The following is an 18,824-nucleotide window of genomic DNA, read 5'->3' as shown; positions in this document are numbered from 1 at the left end:
TGGCCGAGATGGTTCTGCAGAACTGGAGGGGTTTGGACTTATTGTTTCTCAGGCAAGGCGGCCTTTGTGCCACCCTAGGGGAGGCCTGCTGTTTCTATACCAATAACTCAGGTGTAGTTCAGGAGAGCCTTTCCCTAGTACGGAAAAATATTGCAGACAGGCAGAGGGAACGAGAAGGGAATGAAAATTGGTACCAGAGGACTTCCCCATGGTTAACCGCTCTTATTTCTGCCTTAGCCGGGCCTCTCCTCCTTACTATAGCCCTAATTCTTGTCCCTTATCTAGTTAATCGACTCCTTGACTTTGTTAGATCCCGTATTAATTCAGTTGAGTTACTGTTAGTCAGAGATCCCCGTTATCAGACCCTGGCGTCTGCCTCCTTTGCACCCTATGATGAGGCAGCCCCCACCACGTCTAACTCGCTAAATTTCTTGGTATAACAAAAGAACTAATACTGCAGAGTGATAAGTCTTTCTGATTGATGGAGGAGTCTAAAAGTATTGATGATTTAGGAAAAGCTAAGCCAGAACTGAGTGTGACTGTACCCATAAAAAATTCAAACAGAAAATCTCTTTACTCTAGCACCTAGAATAATGTCTGGCACACAATAGGCACTTAATAACTACTTGACTGATTTCCTGAATGATTTTTAATCACAAATGCTTTGAGCCTCTGGGTAGGGGAAAGAGGAAGTGGCTAGTGACTTATCTGCTATGTCTCCCAACTGGATTGTCATGTGTGGTCTCAGAGCACATTTCTTTTGTGTTTATTCCTTCCTGATCACTTTGAAGGAATATTTTGGACTGGGAAATTCATCCAAGACATTCTGGGTACCTCTGGCTACTTAAGCCCCTGAGTCTGTAGCAGTTGATTGAGTCCAGTGAGCCAGTACAGTAACTGAGAGATCTGCTTCATTCAGGCCAGTAGTGGATTAATCCATCAAGTGAGTAACCATGTCATATAAGGAGGGAGACCCAGAGAGTATCTCGCTCCAACACAAACTTGATGGAGATTCCTAGAAAAAAGAATAAGGATTCCTAGAGGCAGGATTATAGAAATGCCTCTCAGCCCAACTGGTTCTCATGCCTCAGTGCCTTTGTGCCTCAATCCAGAGCCCATTTCCCCCAGAAACCCTGTGTGTACAAGGAGAATGCACTCCCAATTTAAGGGGCATGATTTTTACTAATCCCTTTAACCTTGGACCCACTTCTACGGGAGAGTGTACCCCTTTGTTTTAAAAGATTCTTTTGTATATTGGTTTTTCTATCAATAATAATAATATATAATAATCCCTTTTTAATAGCCAATTGATGATAACTGATTGATCAAAATTGAGGAGAACACAGTGGATGGGTACTCGTGAGCAACTGTATCAGAAGACCTCAATCTCTCAGAGTTAGCAAATGATAGAAACTTGAGGGGAGTGGCAGTCAGACTCCCTTTTGTATGTATGACTCTAGTATGAGTTGGGAGAATGAGACAAGAGAGCACAGTACATAGAGATTTTGAAGGGAGAATCATGAGGTCAGAGATAGAGTAATGAATAGTTTGGGAAATCAGGGATGGTTGGAATGACTTGAGATTGTTGTGAGGATGGAGAAAAGCTTTGGAGGAGGAGCAAAATACAAAGAGAACTAGAAAGACAAGAGGTTATAATCAGATAGGGGGATTTCAAAATTGTGGACATGAGAAACTTGTGGAGAATAATAAGATTAAAGAATATGAATAAATGTATCATTAAATAAGCATTTATCAATTATTTAAGGAAAAGAGACATTATGTGAGACAGATGTGAAGAGGGAGTACATTCTAGTAATAGAAGATATCCAAGTCGAAGGAATGGAGAGGGGAGATGGAGTGTGGTGGCAGGGCCAGGGTGGGGGGGAGAAGAGAGGCTAATTTGGCTAGCTCACAGAGTGTGGAAGTTGGAGGTAAGATGAGGCAGCAAAGATAGGCTATGCAGTTTATAAAAGGTTTGAAAAGTTAAACAGTTTATATTTTATCCTAGAGGCAATAAAAGGCCCCTGGAGTGGGGGAGTGATCTGGTCAGACTGTAGGGTTGAAGGAAAATCACTTTGATAGCACTTTGATAGCAACCATCTGCTATGTGTAACTGAGACTGAGGGAAGCTACAGAATGAAGATTAGGAGAAGGCTGGGAGACTTAGAAGCAAAGGTATCTGAGGATACATGAATATATACGTTGAAGTGCTCCTTAATAGGATCAGGGGTTGGAGTTAGTGAAAGACTGAGCCTTAGGTCATAAAATAATAAATCAATAAAATAATAAAGTAAGTCAATGAAAATTGATTTTGAGAGGTGCCAAGTTAACAGCCACCAGCTTCTGAATAGTTTATTTAACTATAAGGAAGGAAAGGTTCTGAGTGAAGGTTGTAGGGCTTAAGCATGGAAAATAGCAGTAAAGATTCTGAAACATACCTACTTCATCACCCGGCATAGTATATTGGGATGTACAAGAAAGACAGCATTCTGAACATTTAGGGAAAATATCTGAGTACAAGTCTCTGTTCAAATTTTATTAGCTATAGGTCTCTTCACAAATGTCACCTCTCTGAGCCTCAATTTACTGATCCATAAAACTGAAATACTGCGACACTGAAATTTACAATATTATTGTGAGAAAAATATTGTATAATTTAAGATGCAGTGAATTATTATTTGTAGGATTATAGTCAAATGTTTTTTAAAAAATGGTAGTTGGTACTTAATAAATGTCTGTTTACTCCCTTAACTTCCATTGAAGGGTGAAATATGATTATTGGTATTTCTTATGAAGGTTTTTGAAAGAGAAGAGACTATATACAGCTTGAGATAGTTGAGCAATGGAACATGAGAGATCATGAGCTGCCCTCATAAGAAAATATATAGGGTAAATTTTTTTATTGTGTTTATATTTAACTCAGCATAATCAATGTATTCCTGAAAAAGTTATATCCCAATTGAATCTCTATAATTTTTTTGTATGGAAAATTAAATATATAAAATAAATATATGTATATTAAAATATCATATATAATATAATAATATATATTTCTATGAAAACATTAAAATAAATAAATACATTCGTATTAAATATAAAAGGAAATGGCTTCTTACCCATTGTGGAAAATTATTCCTTAAAGTATATGTTTTAAAGGGCTGGATTTTTTTATGTCAAAGTTTTCCTCAAATTAATTCTACTTCTAATCAGTATGGAAATGTGTAATGAGCACTTTTATTGGCACGTGAGGGAAATGTATGAGTTGTCACTGATCTAGATTCCTTGGGTGGGTAGTGCCATGAATGTTTATTATAACCATTTTCTTGACTTCAAGTCAGGAGGCACAACTTATGCTGAAAAGAATACCAGGAAGGAGGCCCTACATGATCCTTCATTCATCTGTCCACATGTCTAAATGTTTCGCTGTTTCTAAGCTCTACTTTTCCACCCTCTACTGTGGAGCCAGTCTGTTTGTCTCAGAAGAGGCTTGTGTAAGGTTGGTATCTGTTTCATGGATACAGAGTTGAACTGAGCTAAAGAAAAACCTTTGGGAGTTTGCAATTTGGGATGAGAGCTCCAGAAACAGTTCTTCTAGTCAACAATTGTCTTCTCAGCACTAGTTTGCTCACCAGCAATTGTATGACTAAACACATATGTATCTTACTTCCCAGGTTCTATGGGGATTGAAGAGTCAGGAAGTCATCAAATATCTAGAACGTTCCCCTGGATGAAGACCCTTCCTCTGTGGTTTGCAAATTCAGATCAGTCCAACCCCTCCCACAGAGGTTCATCCTTGAAAGGAGGGAGACAATAAATATTTACTAAGCACCTATTATATGCCAGACAAAATGCTGAGGACTTCACAGCTATTATCTCATTTGATTCTCACAATAGCTCTGTAAGGTAGATGCTATCATTATCCCTATTATATAGTTCAGTAAACTGGGACAGACAGAGGTTGAATGACTTGTCCATGGACACTAAGCTATGAAATAAATAATTCCAGATTTGAATTTAGGTCTTCCTGACTCTAAGCCCAGATCTCTATCCTCTGTACCACCTAATGGAGTTTAAGATAATTTGAAGAAGCTCAGCATCAGAATAATAAAGCCTCAGCGAGATTATTTCACGAAGAAAGAAGCAATGAAAAGAAAGATGGATTGGGAATTAGAGGACAGCCCATTACTGCCACATACTACTTATGTGATCTTGATCCAATTTTTTTTTTCTGGGCCTGTTTCCTGAGCTATAAAATGAGATTAGAATAGATGACCTCTCAGGTCCTTTATTATTACTAAATCTACGTTCCTATGTCAGTGGGATTGGTGGTTGCCTATGAAGTGTGGTGTAGAATGAAACGAGGAAGTATCTGTCCCCATTTACCCCTGCTTCTCAGGAGGAAATTCATTTGTTTGAATTTCTAACTCTGTTCATATATGCATTGTTTATATACATGTGTATATGTGTATATCTATATCCTTAAGGATGTGTGTGTGTGTATTTTTAATGAACATTTCGCATTAAGTCCCAAACACCCCAATGAAAATGCTTTTTTAAACCTTACCATTTGATAGGATCCCTGGAATGTGATAGCACGTGGTCATACTCCACTCAGCTGTCCAAGTGATTTTCCTAAAGCACAGGTCAGACTATATCACACAGACACGCATACACTTCCCACATACACACAAACTCACCTTATCCTCCTTGCTCAATAAATTCCATTGGTTTTTTATCCCCTTCAGGATCAAATATAAAATCCTTCATTTGACTTTCAAAGCCCTTCATAAGTTATTTGGTCTTTTTAAAATTTATAGCACCTCCTTCACTCCCCATGTAATCTGCCATGCAATGACACTGGCATCCTTACTGTTCCCTTTCACAACACTCTCTCTGTCTCCGTGTTTTCCCTGGTTTTCCCTCATGCCTAGAAGACTCTCCCTCCTGAACTCTACTGGCTTCCCTGACTCCCTTTAAATCTCTACTAAAATCTCATCTCTACGAGAAGCCTTTTCCAACCCCTTTTAATTCTAGTGCCTCCCCTCCATTAGTCATTTACTATTTACCTTGTATATTGCTCATATGTATGCAATTGTTTGTATATTGTCTCTTGCATGACTGAACAACTGAACAACCATTATAACCTAGGCTTGTTGTAAGGTTTACATGAGAAAATAATTTTAAAATGCTTAGCAGAGCTCCTGAAATGTAGTAAGCAGTTAATAAACATGGGCTATTAGCAGTGCTTGTAATAGGTCAATAGAAGGCCAAGAAAGGCCATTCAGGCCTGCAGAGCCATGGGTGTTTAACTGTGCTTGCTATCTCTTAGCCACTCAGCAAGTACCAAGGGGGGCCTAGCCTACGTCAGAGACTAGTGCTCATGTAATCTTCCTGGGCCTTAAGAGGGTTCTAGGATCTATTTGCCAGTGAAGGCCTGGAGCACCTGTTCCTAGATCTCCTTAGTTCTAACACCATAGAAGACAGGCTTGAGTACTGGTGGAATAATCATACAGAGGTTGGCAATAAGAATATGGGGATATGGGGAGATGCTGTGACCAAATCAGTGAGTGAGGAAGGAGTAAAAGATAAGTGTATAGAAGACACACATAAGCCTCATGGAAAGGAAGGTGAAAGACTGCACGGAGAATATAGGCATAGGAAACACCAATAAGGAGGAGATCCATGACAAAAAAGGAAGCAGCAGAGAGGCTATAGATGGCATTAACATGAATATTGGTACAGGTCAACTTAACAATACTCATGTGTTCACAATAAGAGTGTGCAATGAAACGAGCTTGGCAAAAGGGCAAGTGATAAGCCAGGGTGTATCATGAGCAAGACAGGGCACAGCACAATAACTACCCTAATGCCAGTCAACACTTGAGCTGTCAAGATGGTTGTATAGTGAAGACAGGTGTGGATGGCTACATAGCAGTCAAAGGCCATGCCAAGTAGGACACCTGATTCTATGCCAGTGAAATTGTGGATGAGGAACGTTTGGGCCATACCGGCTCCAAAACAAAAAAGCCCTCCAGGGACTACTTACAACGTTTACCCTGGGGACAAAGAGGTCTAGGGAACAGAAAGGTAAGTAAGCGCACATGAAGCTCAGTCTTAGAAACAGTCACAAAGAGGAACACAGTATCCTGCACATATGTATGAGCATACCCCCTAGACTGCTTAGCAAATAAATCACTGCACATAGAGACAGGTATATTTAAGTTCAAATTCTGCCTCAGACATTTACTAGCTATGGAGGCCTGGGAACATCACTTAACCTCTGAACCTCTGTTTCCTCTTCTGTAAATTGGGGGTGATACTGGAATCTCCCTTATAGCATTATTGTAAGGATCAAGTGAAATATTTTAAAGTGTTTTCTAAGCCTCAAAGTGACCAGTAGGTGGTGCAGTGGATATAGCAATGGGACTGGAGTCAGGCTGATCTGAGTTCAAACACAACCTTAGACTCTCTTTAGTTGTGTGATCCTAATCAAGTGATTTAACCCTTGTCTGCCTCATTTTCCTCCACTGTAAAATGGGGATAATAATCGTACATATCCTCATTCGTGAAGATGAAATGAGATAATATTTGTAAATTCTTAGTACAACGTTTAGAACATAGCGGTCATTGTCCCACCCTTAAATGTGAGTTACTGCATTTCACCACACAATTGTCACAGGTTTTATGCCAGATTTTTTTTTTTTGCAAAAAAAAATGGGGTGTGACCATTATGTGAATCTTCAAAAATCAAGCTGGTATTACTTAAAAATAATTTATTACTGAACTGTCTTTGGTGCAAGATTAGGATGCACAGAATGCTGGTAAGTATATATTAAAATTGATTATTAACAATGCAATTGCACTGAGAATTCTAGACTCAGGACTAGCAATGCATGAGAGATAAATACATCTCCATATGCCACTGGTGAATACATCGCTGCTCTGTTTACCTTTTAAGTGGCATGAGGAACAGAATTATACCATGCGACAATTGCATGATGAAAGGTTATAAACCGAATTTTGGACTGAACTCCCACCCCGCAAAGGGTGGGATGATTATGCAGTGCTGTCAATTATGCGGTGAAATATGGTATTGTTATTGTCAGGATCTTCATGCAAATACCACCTCTGTCTTTTTATTCCTACCTTTTTACTATTAGAGACACCCTGTTTTTCAGAGCTAAGGCCCAGCAAGAAAGATGTGCCCTGAGCTTGGCATAACAACAATCCTTTGTGCTCGCCCTCTGGGTGATCTCACCCACAGCTAAATCCCAGAATTGTTTTTGCAACAACCCTAGGGGGTCTCCGAGCTCTGACAAACACTGGCAGGACCCATATTCCTATGATGAAGCCCTGCTATGAATCAAACTTGTCTCATTGTTGCTGTCACCCTCCATTATCATGGCTATGATCTCTGCGTAGCCATTGCTGTATGTATCGAGGTTTGGCCTCACTGAAGCTGGTCTCTGCCTACAAGCGGCCCAGCTCATGTATCTAGTTTCCCTCTTTAAATGTAATAAAGAAACCTTTTTGCTTATGACCACTGCTATGTCTTTGGTTTTATTTTGCTGTTATTTTATTTTATTTTATTTTATTTCTTAGAGTTAATAGCAGTTGTGATAACTGTGAACTCTTTGATATTTTGAGAGTTAACAGTGGTTGTAGAACCTCTGTGACTCTTTGCTAATTTGTTTTCAGAGCTGATATTACTACTTATTATTAATATAATTACTATTACTATTACAACTTGCTATTACAATACCTAGTGTACACAGGGATTATTGCTCACTTCCCTGTTTCCTCTGGAATAAAATACAGAATCCTTTATTTGGAAATTAAAGCATTTAGTAATCTGATACTGGCTCACTTTATTTTTCATTTTCATTACTTTTTAAATTAAATTTTATCTTAGTTTAACAAAAATCTGCCTTTTTTTCCTTCTCTCATAACTCCCATTGAGAAAACAAGAAAAATAAAACTCATTTTAAAAACATGTATCATAAAGCAAAATAAATTTCCATATAGCCAGTCTGCATTCTCATTCACTCTGTGCTCTAGCCAAAGGTATGGACAAAATATTCAGGTTCCCTGCTCTGTGTTTTTGCCCAGGCTGTATTCCCATGTTTAGAATGTTCTCCCTACTAATAATCTCCACCCCTTAGATGTTCTAACTCTTTTCTAAAATCAGCTCGAATATCACTCCAGATGTTCCCAGTTGCATTACCCTATATACATGTATGTATACCCTATATACATATATATACATATATATACACAACACATATATATGTTTTATATATATATACATATATATATATGTTTTATTTTTGTAAATATTACTTTTTCACATACATGTCATTTCCTCTCCAGTAAAAAGAAAGCCTCTTGAGGAGAAAGTCTGTTTCATTTTTAGCTTTGTATAACCAGCAACCAGTGGAACACTTTGCTTTTAGTAGGTACTCCATAAGTATCTCTGGACTTGAATTGAGTTACATGCATACATGCACATATCAACAGATTCTTAAACATACTCAGGATAGATAATACCTACAAACAAGCATGGCCTGTTTCTGACTGGACTGAAAGTCAAGAGATGTGACTTAGCTATCAGCTAGGTTATGATGTCATTTTGTAACTTGGGGCATCACTTAGCTTGTCTATGTTTCAGCTTCATCACTGGTAAAATGGGGCGCATCTAGATCAGGTGTTCTTAAACTTTTTATTGTTTCAGCAAAGCTTTTGGCAGTCTGGAGAAGTCTGTGGACTGCTTCTCAGAATGAAATTTTGTTTCTTCCATTCATAATTGACTGAAATGTTCAGTTTAATTTAGAAGACAGTGTTGAAAGAACACCTCTAAATTCACTGATTTCCTGCATTTTATCCATGGATACCTCAGGGGTCTTGACCAAGGTCACAAGAGTAGTAAGAGAGAGAAGTAGGATTTGAACTCTCAAATTCAATATTTTTCCCACTGAAATCATGTTGCCTGTCAATTGTTGAAAGTAGTCAGGGCTTCTTTCACAGGCCCCACAAGCACACTGACATGAGCTTACTCACACATATGCGGCCCAACTCTCCCAACAGTGATTCAACTTTCTCTTTGTTTTGTTATATTTTCTTGGTCTCTGGTTTCCTCATTGCTACTGACAACATGCATCTTTGATATTTAGATAACATACTCAATATGTGACCTATCTACAAAACACCCACAAGAATTACAAAGGATGGATATGGGGTAATATATTACCCTCATGTAGGGTGGAGGCAGAACAGAGAACCATAATATGAGATGAGCCCAGTTGAAATCTGAATTAATATTTCTCTACTTAATATTTTGGAGGATAATCTTCCCACCATGGCAATATAACTCTGCCTCTTGGTGCTTCCTCATGGGGAATTTAGAATATGAGAACTTGGTGTGAATCTGGGCTTACCCCCTTATTTGACTTTTGCTTTGTTTTGTTTTGTTTTTTAAATGTCTCAATTTTTTTATCTTTTAAATGCAGGGCTGGACAAGATTAGATTCCCTCTAAATTACCTTCCAATTCTACAGCTTCTTTGTTATAAGGAGATTTGAGATGTCCTTGAACAATATCCCTAATTAGTCCTCTATTTAGTAGATAAGGCTTAGGTGATTGTCAGAGACACATGGAAGTTCCAGGATATATTCAGTCAGTCAGAGTCAGTCAGAGGTGAAACTTGAACCCAGATCCTTTTGATTCCAATTTAATTCATATCCACTATACCATATTGTCTCTTGTATTCAACATCTCTGCTCTCCCTTAATAAAAGTAATTTTCACAAGGGGGCATTTCTTGAGCTGAGAAAATAACTTTTTTTTTGGGGGGGGGTTTATCCAGATACACACAAATAGATTTCAATCCGTTCTGCAAAAGTATATTTCTATCATCAACATCAGTCATCACCGCTGCTATAGGTAGCTCATCTAAGTGAGTTTAAAACTCACCTCAGACATTTCCTAGATGTGGGATTATGGACAAAGCACAACTTAGTTTGCCTCAATATGAAATTGTTAGTACTTTCAGTAGCTACCTCACAGGGTTGTTATGAGGAAAGCATTTTGCAATTCTTTAAGTGCTATCTAAAGTGATTTATCTTGTATAATCCTGGTTAAAGTAGATAATCTTACTTTATCCCTTATTTCTAGTAGAAAGAATTCTAAGTCTGCTCAGGAGAAAAATACTTCCAATACTATGATTTCAGAATTTCATTTTGTTTTGCTTAATATAAATAAATTTACCTAAATATTTATTCTGGAGTGTATGTGTAGGTCCAACATTTTGTTGGGTCAAGCCATTTTATCTAATCTGTAAGCTATTTCTTGTTTCTAAGGGAATTCAGTCCAAATGGCATAAAAGATGTCCATGAAATAGATGAATGAAAATAAAGATTCTCTGGTCATTGATGAGAACAATGAAAGCTGAAGGAGAGCCATCATGCTCTCCTAGTTACCTTACAAAATCAAGAGAAGAGAAAGAAGGCCATAAGTATATTGTGTGAGCCCCCTGTGGCAAACATTTTAGAGGATGTGGAAAAAAGTCCCACAGGATGGACATGGAGAGGACACCTTGATAAACTTTAAGTATGTCACATGTTTAACCTGAAGGTGAGGTGTTACCATTAATCAAGAACTAGGATGATTGGAAATGTCTTTATTAGAACATCAATCCAAGAGCTCTAGAATCTCAGAGATAATGTTATTTAATCTTTTCTTATGCAGGAATCCCTCCTCAGAGTTCCCAAAAATTTGGAGTTCTGGCTGAAGTCCTCAACGGATGGAAAAAATCATTTACCTAATGAAAAATTCTATTCCCTTTTTTTTTTAGTAGCTCTGATTCTTAGAAGTTATTTCCATGAAAGTAAGCTGGAATCTGCTTCTATGTTACATCCATGCATTGTCTCCTCTGGGACCCGCTCAGTCCGATTTGATTTCCATTAACCAACCTCTACCTCACTGCCTCTTCCTGCCAAACAGAGCACCATATTCTGTCCCTGTCAGAGTATAAGACATGATACACTGGAAACAGAACAGTCATGATTTCCCAAATATCCCCTGAGCAGATAATTCCAGCACTTTAACTGTTTAAAAAAAATAAATCAGTATTTGGGTAAATGATGTTCAGAAAATTTCACTAAGGCAAATCAGGCCTATGTAGTCTTAAGTTTTTAAATGTACTTAGGTCCCTTTGTTACTGGTAAGGTGTCCACTAGTGACTTAAGCTGGTAAGATTCACTAATTCTTTCAAGGAACTGGACTGTATTGAACTCTCACTTGTCAGTGTCCTATTCCCTAAAGCATTAGGAAGGTGGCAAGGTCCATTTGACATTGAAGGTCCGGAGCACCCGCTCTCTGATTTGCTTGGTCCTCACACCATAGATAACAGGGTTAAGTGATGGTGGGATGACCACATAGAGGTTGGCAACAAGAATATGGACACATCGGGGGATATGGTGGCCAAATCTGTGAGTGAGGAAGGAGAAGAGGGAGGGTGTATAAAAGACACACATAACTCCTACGTGTGAACTGCAGGTACTAAGTGCCTTGAGTCGAGCATCACGAGAAGGGAGGTGAAAGACTGCACATAAGATGTAGCAATAGGAGATTCCAATCAGGATCAAATCCAAGACCAGGAAAGAGGCAACAAAAAGTCCATAGATGGCATTGATACGGATATTGGCACAAGCTAGCTTGGCAATTCCCATATGTTCACAGTAGGCATGAGCAATGACCTGGGTCTGGCAGAAGGGCAGGCGATAGGTCAGATATATGATAGGCAGCATGAGCATGATGGGGCGTAGAACAATGGCCACCCCAATACCTGCCAGTACATCGGATGTCAGAATGGTTGTGTAGCGAAGTGGGGCACAGATGGCCACATAGCGATCAAAGGCCATGGCTAATAGGACAGCTGACTCCATACCTGTGAAGGTGTGAATGAGAAACATCTGGGCCAAGCAGGCCCCAAAGCTGATCTCATGGGCTTCAAACCAGAAAATGCCTAGCATCCGAGGCACAGAGGATGTAGACAAGGCCAGGTCAATGCCTGACAGGATGGCCAGGAAGTAGAACATGGGATCACGGAGTGTCCTTTCAAACCAAATCACCATCAGGATAGTGATATTGCCCAGCAGAGCCACAATGTAGACAGAGCAGAAGGGCAGGGAGAGCCAGGCATGGATATGCTCTAGCCCTGGGATGCCCAGGAGGATAAAGGTAGCTGGGTGGAAGGTACTCGCATTGTTCTGTGACATCCTACCATAGGCTGAAAGGACAGGGAAATCTTCCCTCCTTAGAAGGAAACAGACAAACAAAGAGGTGGTTGTAAAAGCTCTTAGCTCAGAGAGTTAACACTGGAGATACATGAGGCCAGGTTAGTGGGTATGGTACCTCAATGACAATTAGATCTTACTATCAAATTGACCTTCGTACCCTGATAGCAGACATAGTTCACTCACGGAGTCATCCCTATCTCTGGTTATAAATACAAAATTGTAACTTTAACCATGAGCTGATCCCTACCTAACCATGGACTAAGATGAAGCAGCCTTTAATCTGACTGAGTGCTCACCCAGATGAGTGAGTCACTACTTGATTTCAAATTGAAAAATAACCTTAACTTGAGTATTACTCCCCATAATTAGAGTCACAAAGGAAATCTTAACACTTGGAAGCTAACCTTAGAAATATGTAAGTCATTGAGGAAGACAGTGTGGATATATCTCAATTCCGTCCATGACAAGCAGTAGTATTATCTTTGTGGGATCAAATGGTGTCTCATGTAGATGTATTCTACACTGTGTGAGCCCCTAGGTGGCATAATGCATTAAAGTGCTGGCCTGGCATCAGGAAGACCTGAGTTCAAGTTTAGTCTTCTAAACGTAATAGTTTTTGAACCTGGGCAAGACACTGAACTCTTTTTTGCTTCAGTTTCTTCTTCTCTAAAATGAAGAGAATAACAGCTTCCTCTCAGGGCTGTGAAGATCAAATGAGATAATATTTTATAAAGCATTTAACATAGTGCCTAGAACATGGTAGACACTTAATAATACCTGTTTCCTTCCTTGACCCTGTTAATTAATTCCTCTCAGCCTCAGATTTATTATTTATAAAATAAGGATAATAATAGTCATGAGGTTCTTGTGAGGATGCTTAATGTGCTGTGCAAATCTTAAGATGCTATATAAATGCTATGTTGCAGTGGGCAACTGGTCTTGGAGACAGTAGCCCTGAGTTCAAAAAAATGTAGCTTCAATATTTACTAGCTATCTAAATATGGAAAAATCTTTTCATCTCTCTGAACGTGACTTTCCTTTTTATAAAACAGATATTTTCAGGACCTACTTCACAAAGATGTCACAAGAGAACATGCCTTGTAAATTTTAAACAGTGATTTAATTGGAATTATTGCGACATTAAGTAACTAGACCATGCTTACAAAAAAGACAGTTACAAACAGACAGATGACTTAGAGACAAGTGTTGAATTTAAACCTGACCCTCTGTCAATTATACCAACTCTCTCTCAAAATACTACAGACATATGTGGGATTATTTGTGCTCTATGTAGGGGTGACTGTAAGTAATTATATGGTGATGGATGTACAGGCATTTGAGAAAGAATTATTGATGGAGGCCAGGATAATACTCTATTGAAGCAAAGGAAGGGCAATTATTTTTGTGAGAAACAGTGAATAAACATTTAGTGAAATTCAAATTACAGTGTAATAGAAAATGAATCTTAGTTGAAAGTGGGAGTTAGAGGGTTAGGAATAGAATTCAGATGTCTCAGGAAGGCATTGTGGTAGAGTGGAAAGACCTTGGTCTTAGGCTCCAAAGACTGATATTCATGTTCTCTCCACATTTTTAATTGTGTGACTGTGACTATTTTTTAGCCCTTTTCAACCTTAATTTCTTTATCTATAAAATGGGGATCCTAATGCTTACTTACAATCCCCTAACTTTGAAGGATTTTTATGAGGAATATGTTTCATAACTCTTAAAGAGCTATGGAAATGTAAGTTATTGTTATTATTATTGTGGTCATCATCATCATCTTAAGGACCCAAGGGAAAAATGGGGGATGAATATAGGAAAGAATGATCGAAACCTGAAGTAGCTTGTTATGAGATAAACACAGCTAAACTAAATGTCTCCTTTGGATCCTGAATACTCCCTGGGGATAAATTCTAAGCTTTCTGGCTTCCAGGAGAGATTTTGTTTCAGTGTTTTATATTTTGTTTCATCTTTACAGAGATATTGATTGCGTGTGGTTATCTAAAGAGAGGGATTTATCCTAAAATAATAGGATTTCAATCCAGACAGAATTTTAGAGATTAATTAATTCAATCTCATCATTCTAGAACCAAGGAAAATAGAGATTAAATGATTTAACCAAGTTCACTCAAGTAGTCAGATTGTAGATTTGAACCCAAGTCCACTGGTTCCAAGAAGGGCATTCTTAGGGGCAGCTAGGTGGCACAGTGGATAGAGCTCCGGCCTTGAAGTCAAGAGGACTTGAGTTCAAATCCGGTCTCAGACACACAACACACAACATGCACTAGCTGTGTGACCCTGGACAAGTCACTTAACCCCAATTGCCTAGCAAAAAGCAAAAAAGAATTAAAAAAATTAAAAAAACAAAACAAACAAACAAAAAAAAACAAGAAGGCCATTCTTAATCCTCCAGTCCCTTGTATCAGGAAGCAGTGTTCAGGGTTCAGGTACAGCAACGTCTTGGAGCCCCGGAACTTCCCCCTCCCCCACGAACAAGTTGATATATATGCCCTCCACAGGGGCTGCAGGATTTTCATTTTATCTGCAGCATGGCCTTGTGATTCTAGAGTTCTCAAATAAGAGTCTCCCAATGAAGAAGCTCATTAAAGGATACTAAGTTTAGAGTTAAGAGGTTATTTAGCGGTCAGTAAGTCCAACTCCCTTCATTTCCCAAAGGAGGAAGCTAAGAACATGGGGGCCAACTTGCCCAAGATCTCATAGGTCCCATTGGAGCTGGAATTCAAATACAGATTACTTGACTCCAAACCCAGCATGTTTTGCATTGGACCACATTGCTTTTAAACAGATAAAAGGAGAGTGCCTCCCTCTTCCAAGATCTTCTCAAAGCTTTCTAAGTCCTATATGCCTTCTGAGCTATGGGTAACATGAACAGGGCTCTGGGAATGGGGAATTAGGGAATGGGGAATGGGAAATTAGGTAAAGGAGGAGATGATACCCTACCCTTAGCACATTTCTGTCTGATGGAAGAGATAAACAACATACAGTATTTACTCACACACACATTCAGATTCTAGCATGCATAAAACATACTCAAGCAGAATTTCAAGTAGACATGTACTAAGACCTACTTAGCTCTAAATACAAGCATGCATGTATATGCAGCTCCCACAAGCATATGTAGGCATAGCCCATACAGATATGTACACAGATCCTAATTCAGAGACTTGTAGACATGGACTGTTATGCAGACACAGATGATGACATTCCTATGCAAGCACTGACCATCAAACACCAATGCTCAAATATGAACATAGTCATTTAGCTATGGACTCAGATATCCACATATATGTGTGTGTGTGTGTGTGTGTGTGTGTGTGTGTGTGTGTGTGTGTGTATACACATGCTAGTGGAGATACTTTTCACTAATACACCTAGATTCACAAAAGTGCTCACAGGTACATCAAAACACCTATTCAGTTGTTCACAAACTGATATCCAGAAACACAAATGATCTCCTAGCCATTTACACAGATCCACACCCAGCTACACACTGGCAGATAGGTGATATAGTGCATAAAAAGTGGGAAGACCTGAGTTTTATTCTATCTCAAACACTTACTAGTTATATGACCTTGACCAAGTCACTTAGCATCTTGCCATCTCAGTTTACTTATCTAAAAAATGGGAATAATAATGGCACCAATCTCAGGTTTCTTGTGATAATCAATTGAGATAATATATGTAAAGTATTTTGCAAATCTTAAAGCACTATAATTAAAAGCTCACTATTGTAGGCAATCAGACATTCAGCTAAGTGGGTAAGGGTCTTGGCCTTAGAGTCATGGAAGACTTGAGTTCAAATCCCACATCAGACCCTATGACTAGCAATGTGACCCCAGGCAAGTCATTTAATCTTTATTTGTATAATTTTCTTCCTCTGTAGAATGAGGATAATAATAACATCCACCCCCAAGGGTTGTTATGAGCATGAATGAGATAATATCCACAAAATACTTTGCAAAACTTTAAACTCTATGCACATGCTAGCTATCATTCTGACACACTTACAAAGATTCTCATACAATTCAGTAGCCTCCTTTATATGGCATTAAACATTAGACTATTGAGAAGGACAGGGAGAGAGGGAGAGTCAGAGGGATGGACAGGGAGACAGACAGAGACTCTGAGGGACTCACAGACAGAGAAACAATGACTCAGACCCTATTAGTTCAGAGAAAAAATGAAAGAGACCTGGAAGAGGTAGTATCCCTTATAGGCACATCACCAAGAAGGAAAGACGTAGTTAATCAGGTATGCCATCTTCCTGGAAACTGGAAGCTGAAAACTGGAACCTGGAACCAGAAGGCTGAAGAATATTACCCCCTTAGAATTCTGGTTTGGTTAGAAATCTGCCTTCTTGAAGCCGTTGATAGCCTCTAAGGGCAGTCTGCTGGATTTGGGGAGCTTTGTCTCCAATGAGCATTGTTCCTGATGTCTATCCCTTACACATCAATTTTGGCCCTTTCCCTCCCTCTGTCTTCCATAAAAATATGGACTTAGTTTATATAAGGACATAGTTAATGTCTTAGGTCATCTGAGATTTCCACCTGAAAATTTTTGTTTCCCAGGAGATTAGAGAACGGCTTTGTCCTAAAAGAGAAGGGAAGACCATCTAATCTCACTTAGACCAATTCAGCCTATACTTCTCAGGGTATTATTGCATTTTTCAGGGAGATCTCAAACATTGTACAATAAAGAAATTGAATCATAGGTTTAGAATTGGAAGGAACTTTAGAGGAAATCTAGTCTACTCACTAGAGAATTGAGTCCACAGCCCAGATGAGCCCTTGAGAGCCCAGACAGCCCAGAATGACTCTATAGAGCCATGCCTCCCTAGGCAAGAAAAAGAAGTTTTTATAGCAGAGCCTCAGCCTCCCAATTGTTAAATAAAATTATCTGAAAAGTGCTTCCTTGTCTCCAAGGCCCCCATGCCCTCCAGGGACTACTCACAACTTTTGCTCTGGGGACAAAGAGGGTTGGGGAACAGAAAGGTAAGTATGTGCACATGAAACATAGTTGTAGAGAGAATGAGAAAGAAGGACATGGCATCACAAACTTGTGTACATGAATATACATATGTATGAGCACACCCCATAGGTTGCTTAGAGACCTCTGTCCTTAAAAAAGGATATATTTAAGTACAAGGACATATATAAATTCAAATCCTGCCTCAGAAATTCACTAGGTATATGGACTCAGGAACATCACTTAACCTCTCAACCTCAGTTTCCTCTTATGTAAGATGGGGTGATATTGGAACCTCCCTCATAAAATTATTGTAAAGATCAAATGAAATGTTTTTAAAGTGCTTTCTAAACCTCAAAGTGACAGTTAAGTGGTACAGTGGATACAGCATTGAGCTTGGAGTCAAGAGTTCAAAGGTAGCTTTAGAAACTTACTAATTGTTTGACCCAGATCAAGTCACTCAACCTTTTGTCTGCCTCATTCTCCTCCACTGTAAAATGGGGATTATGATAGTACTTATCCTCATCTGAAAGGATCAAATGAGGTAATATTTGTAAAGCCTAAGCACGGTGCTTAGAACATAGAAGTCTTCGCTCCCTACCCCATAGTATGAGTTATTACTAGAAATATTATTATTGCTATTTTTGCTATACCTATTTGGGCAAATTTATATACAGCTGTGCACAGGCAAATTTTTGTTAAAGTAAAATAAGTTTACTCAAGGATAAAATATAGAATCCTTTATTTAGAATTTAAAGGCTTTAATAATTTAATAATAAAAATAAAAATTTAATAATCCACTTTTTTCATTTTTCATTTATTTCTTAAATTGAATTTTATTTTACTTTAACAAAAATTGGACCTCTTCTCTTTCTTACACATCCCTCTTTGAGAAAATAAAACTCTTGTTACAAACATATATCATATGATATATGTAATTTCCCTTCCATTAGTAAGTAAGCCGCTTGAGAGGAGGGTCGATTCCATTTTTACCTTTGTATAACCAGCAATCAGTGCAGCAGCTGGCTTTTAGTAGGCACTCGATAAATGTTTCTTGACTTAAATTGAGTTACATGTATATATGCATGTACCAAGACATTCTCAAAATACAAGCATATATACACACTTTTCAGTTCTCTGCCTGGACTGAAAGTCAGCTTGGCCATGATCTCACTTTGTAATTTGAGGTATCACTTAGCTTGTCTATGTTGTCTATGCTTCAGCTTCATCATTGGTAAAATGGGCGGAGGTGGTCTACATCAGGGGTTCTTAAACTGTTTGTTGTCTCAGAGAAGCCTTTGGCAGTCTGGGGAAGTCCCTTCTTGGAATGAAATTTTATTTCCTACATTTGTAATTGACTGAAATGTTCAGTTTAATTTAGAGGACAGTGAAAATAAAGAGGGAATTTTTTTTCCACCTCTACATTCACTTACTGATCTCCCACATTCTATCCATGGACACCTCAGGGGTCTGTGGAAACTAGATTAAGAATTCTTGGTGTAGATTTTCTTTAATATCCATTCCAAATCTGATTTCTATGATTC

General features: G+C 38.6%; 1 protein-coding gene and 1 pseudogene across 1 annotated transcript; both read right to left on the bottom strand.

Moving 5' to 3' along the window:
• Window positions 1-5,416: 5,416 nt before the first annotated feature.
• On the bottom strand, window positions 5,417-7,490 carry LOC110195019 (olfactory receptor 52J3-like; annotated as a pseudogene).
• Window positions 7,491-11,319: 3,829 nt separating this feature from the next.
• Window positions 11,320-12,340, bottom strand: LOC110195106 (olfactory receptor 52J3-like). The gene has a single exon (XM_020967749.2). The coding sequence runs from the start codon at window positions 12,271-12,273 to the stop codon at window positions 11,320-11,322; it is 954 nt and encodes a 317-aa protein (XP_020823408.1). The 5' UTR covers window positions 12,274-12,340.
• Window positions 12,341-18,824: the final 6,484 nt, after the last annotated feature.

Source organism: Phascolarctos cinereus, unplaced genomic scaffold (genome assembly GCF_003287225.1).
Source record: "Phascolarctos cinereus isolate Bilbo 61053 unplaced genomic scaffold, phaCin_HiC Scaffold_726;HRSCAF=1367, whole genome shotgun sequence".
NCBI lineage: Eukaryota > Metazoa > Chordata > Mammalia > Diprotodontia > Phascolarctidae > Phascolarctos > Phascolarctos cinereus.
Note: the sequence above shows the minus strand (reverse complement) of the source record. Positions and strands in the feature narration are given on the sequence as shown.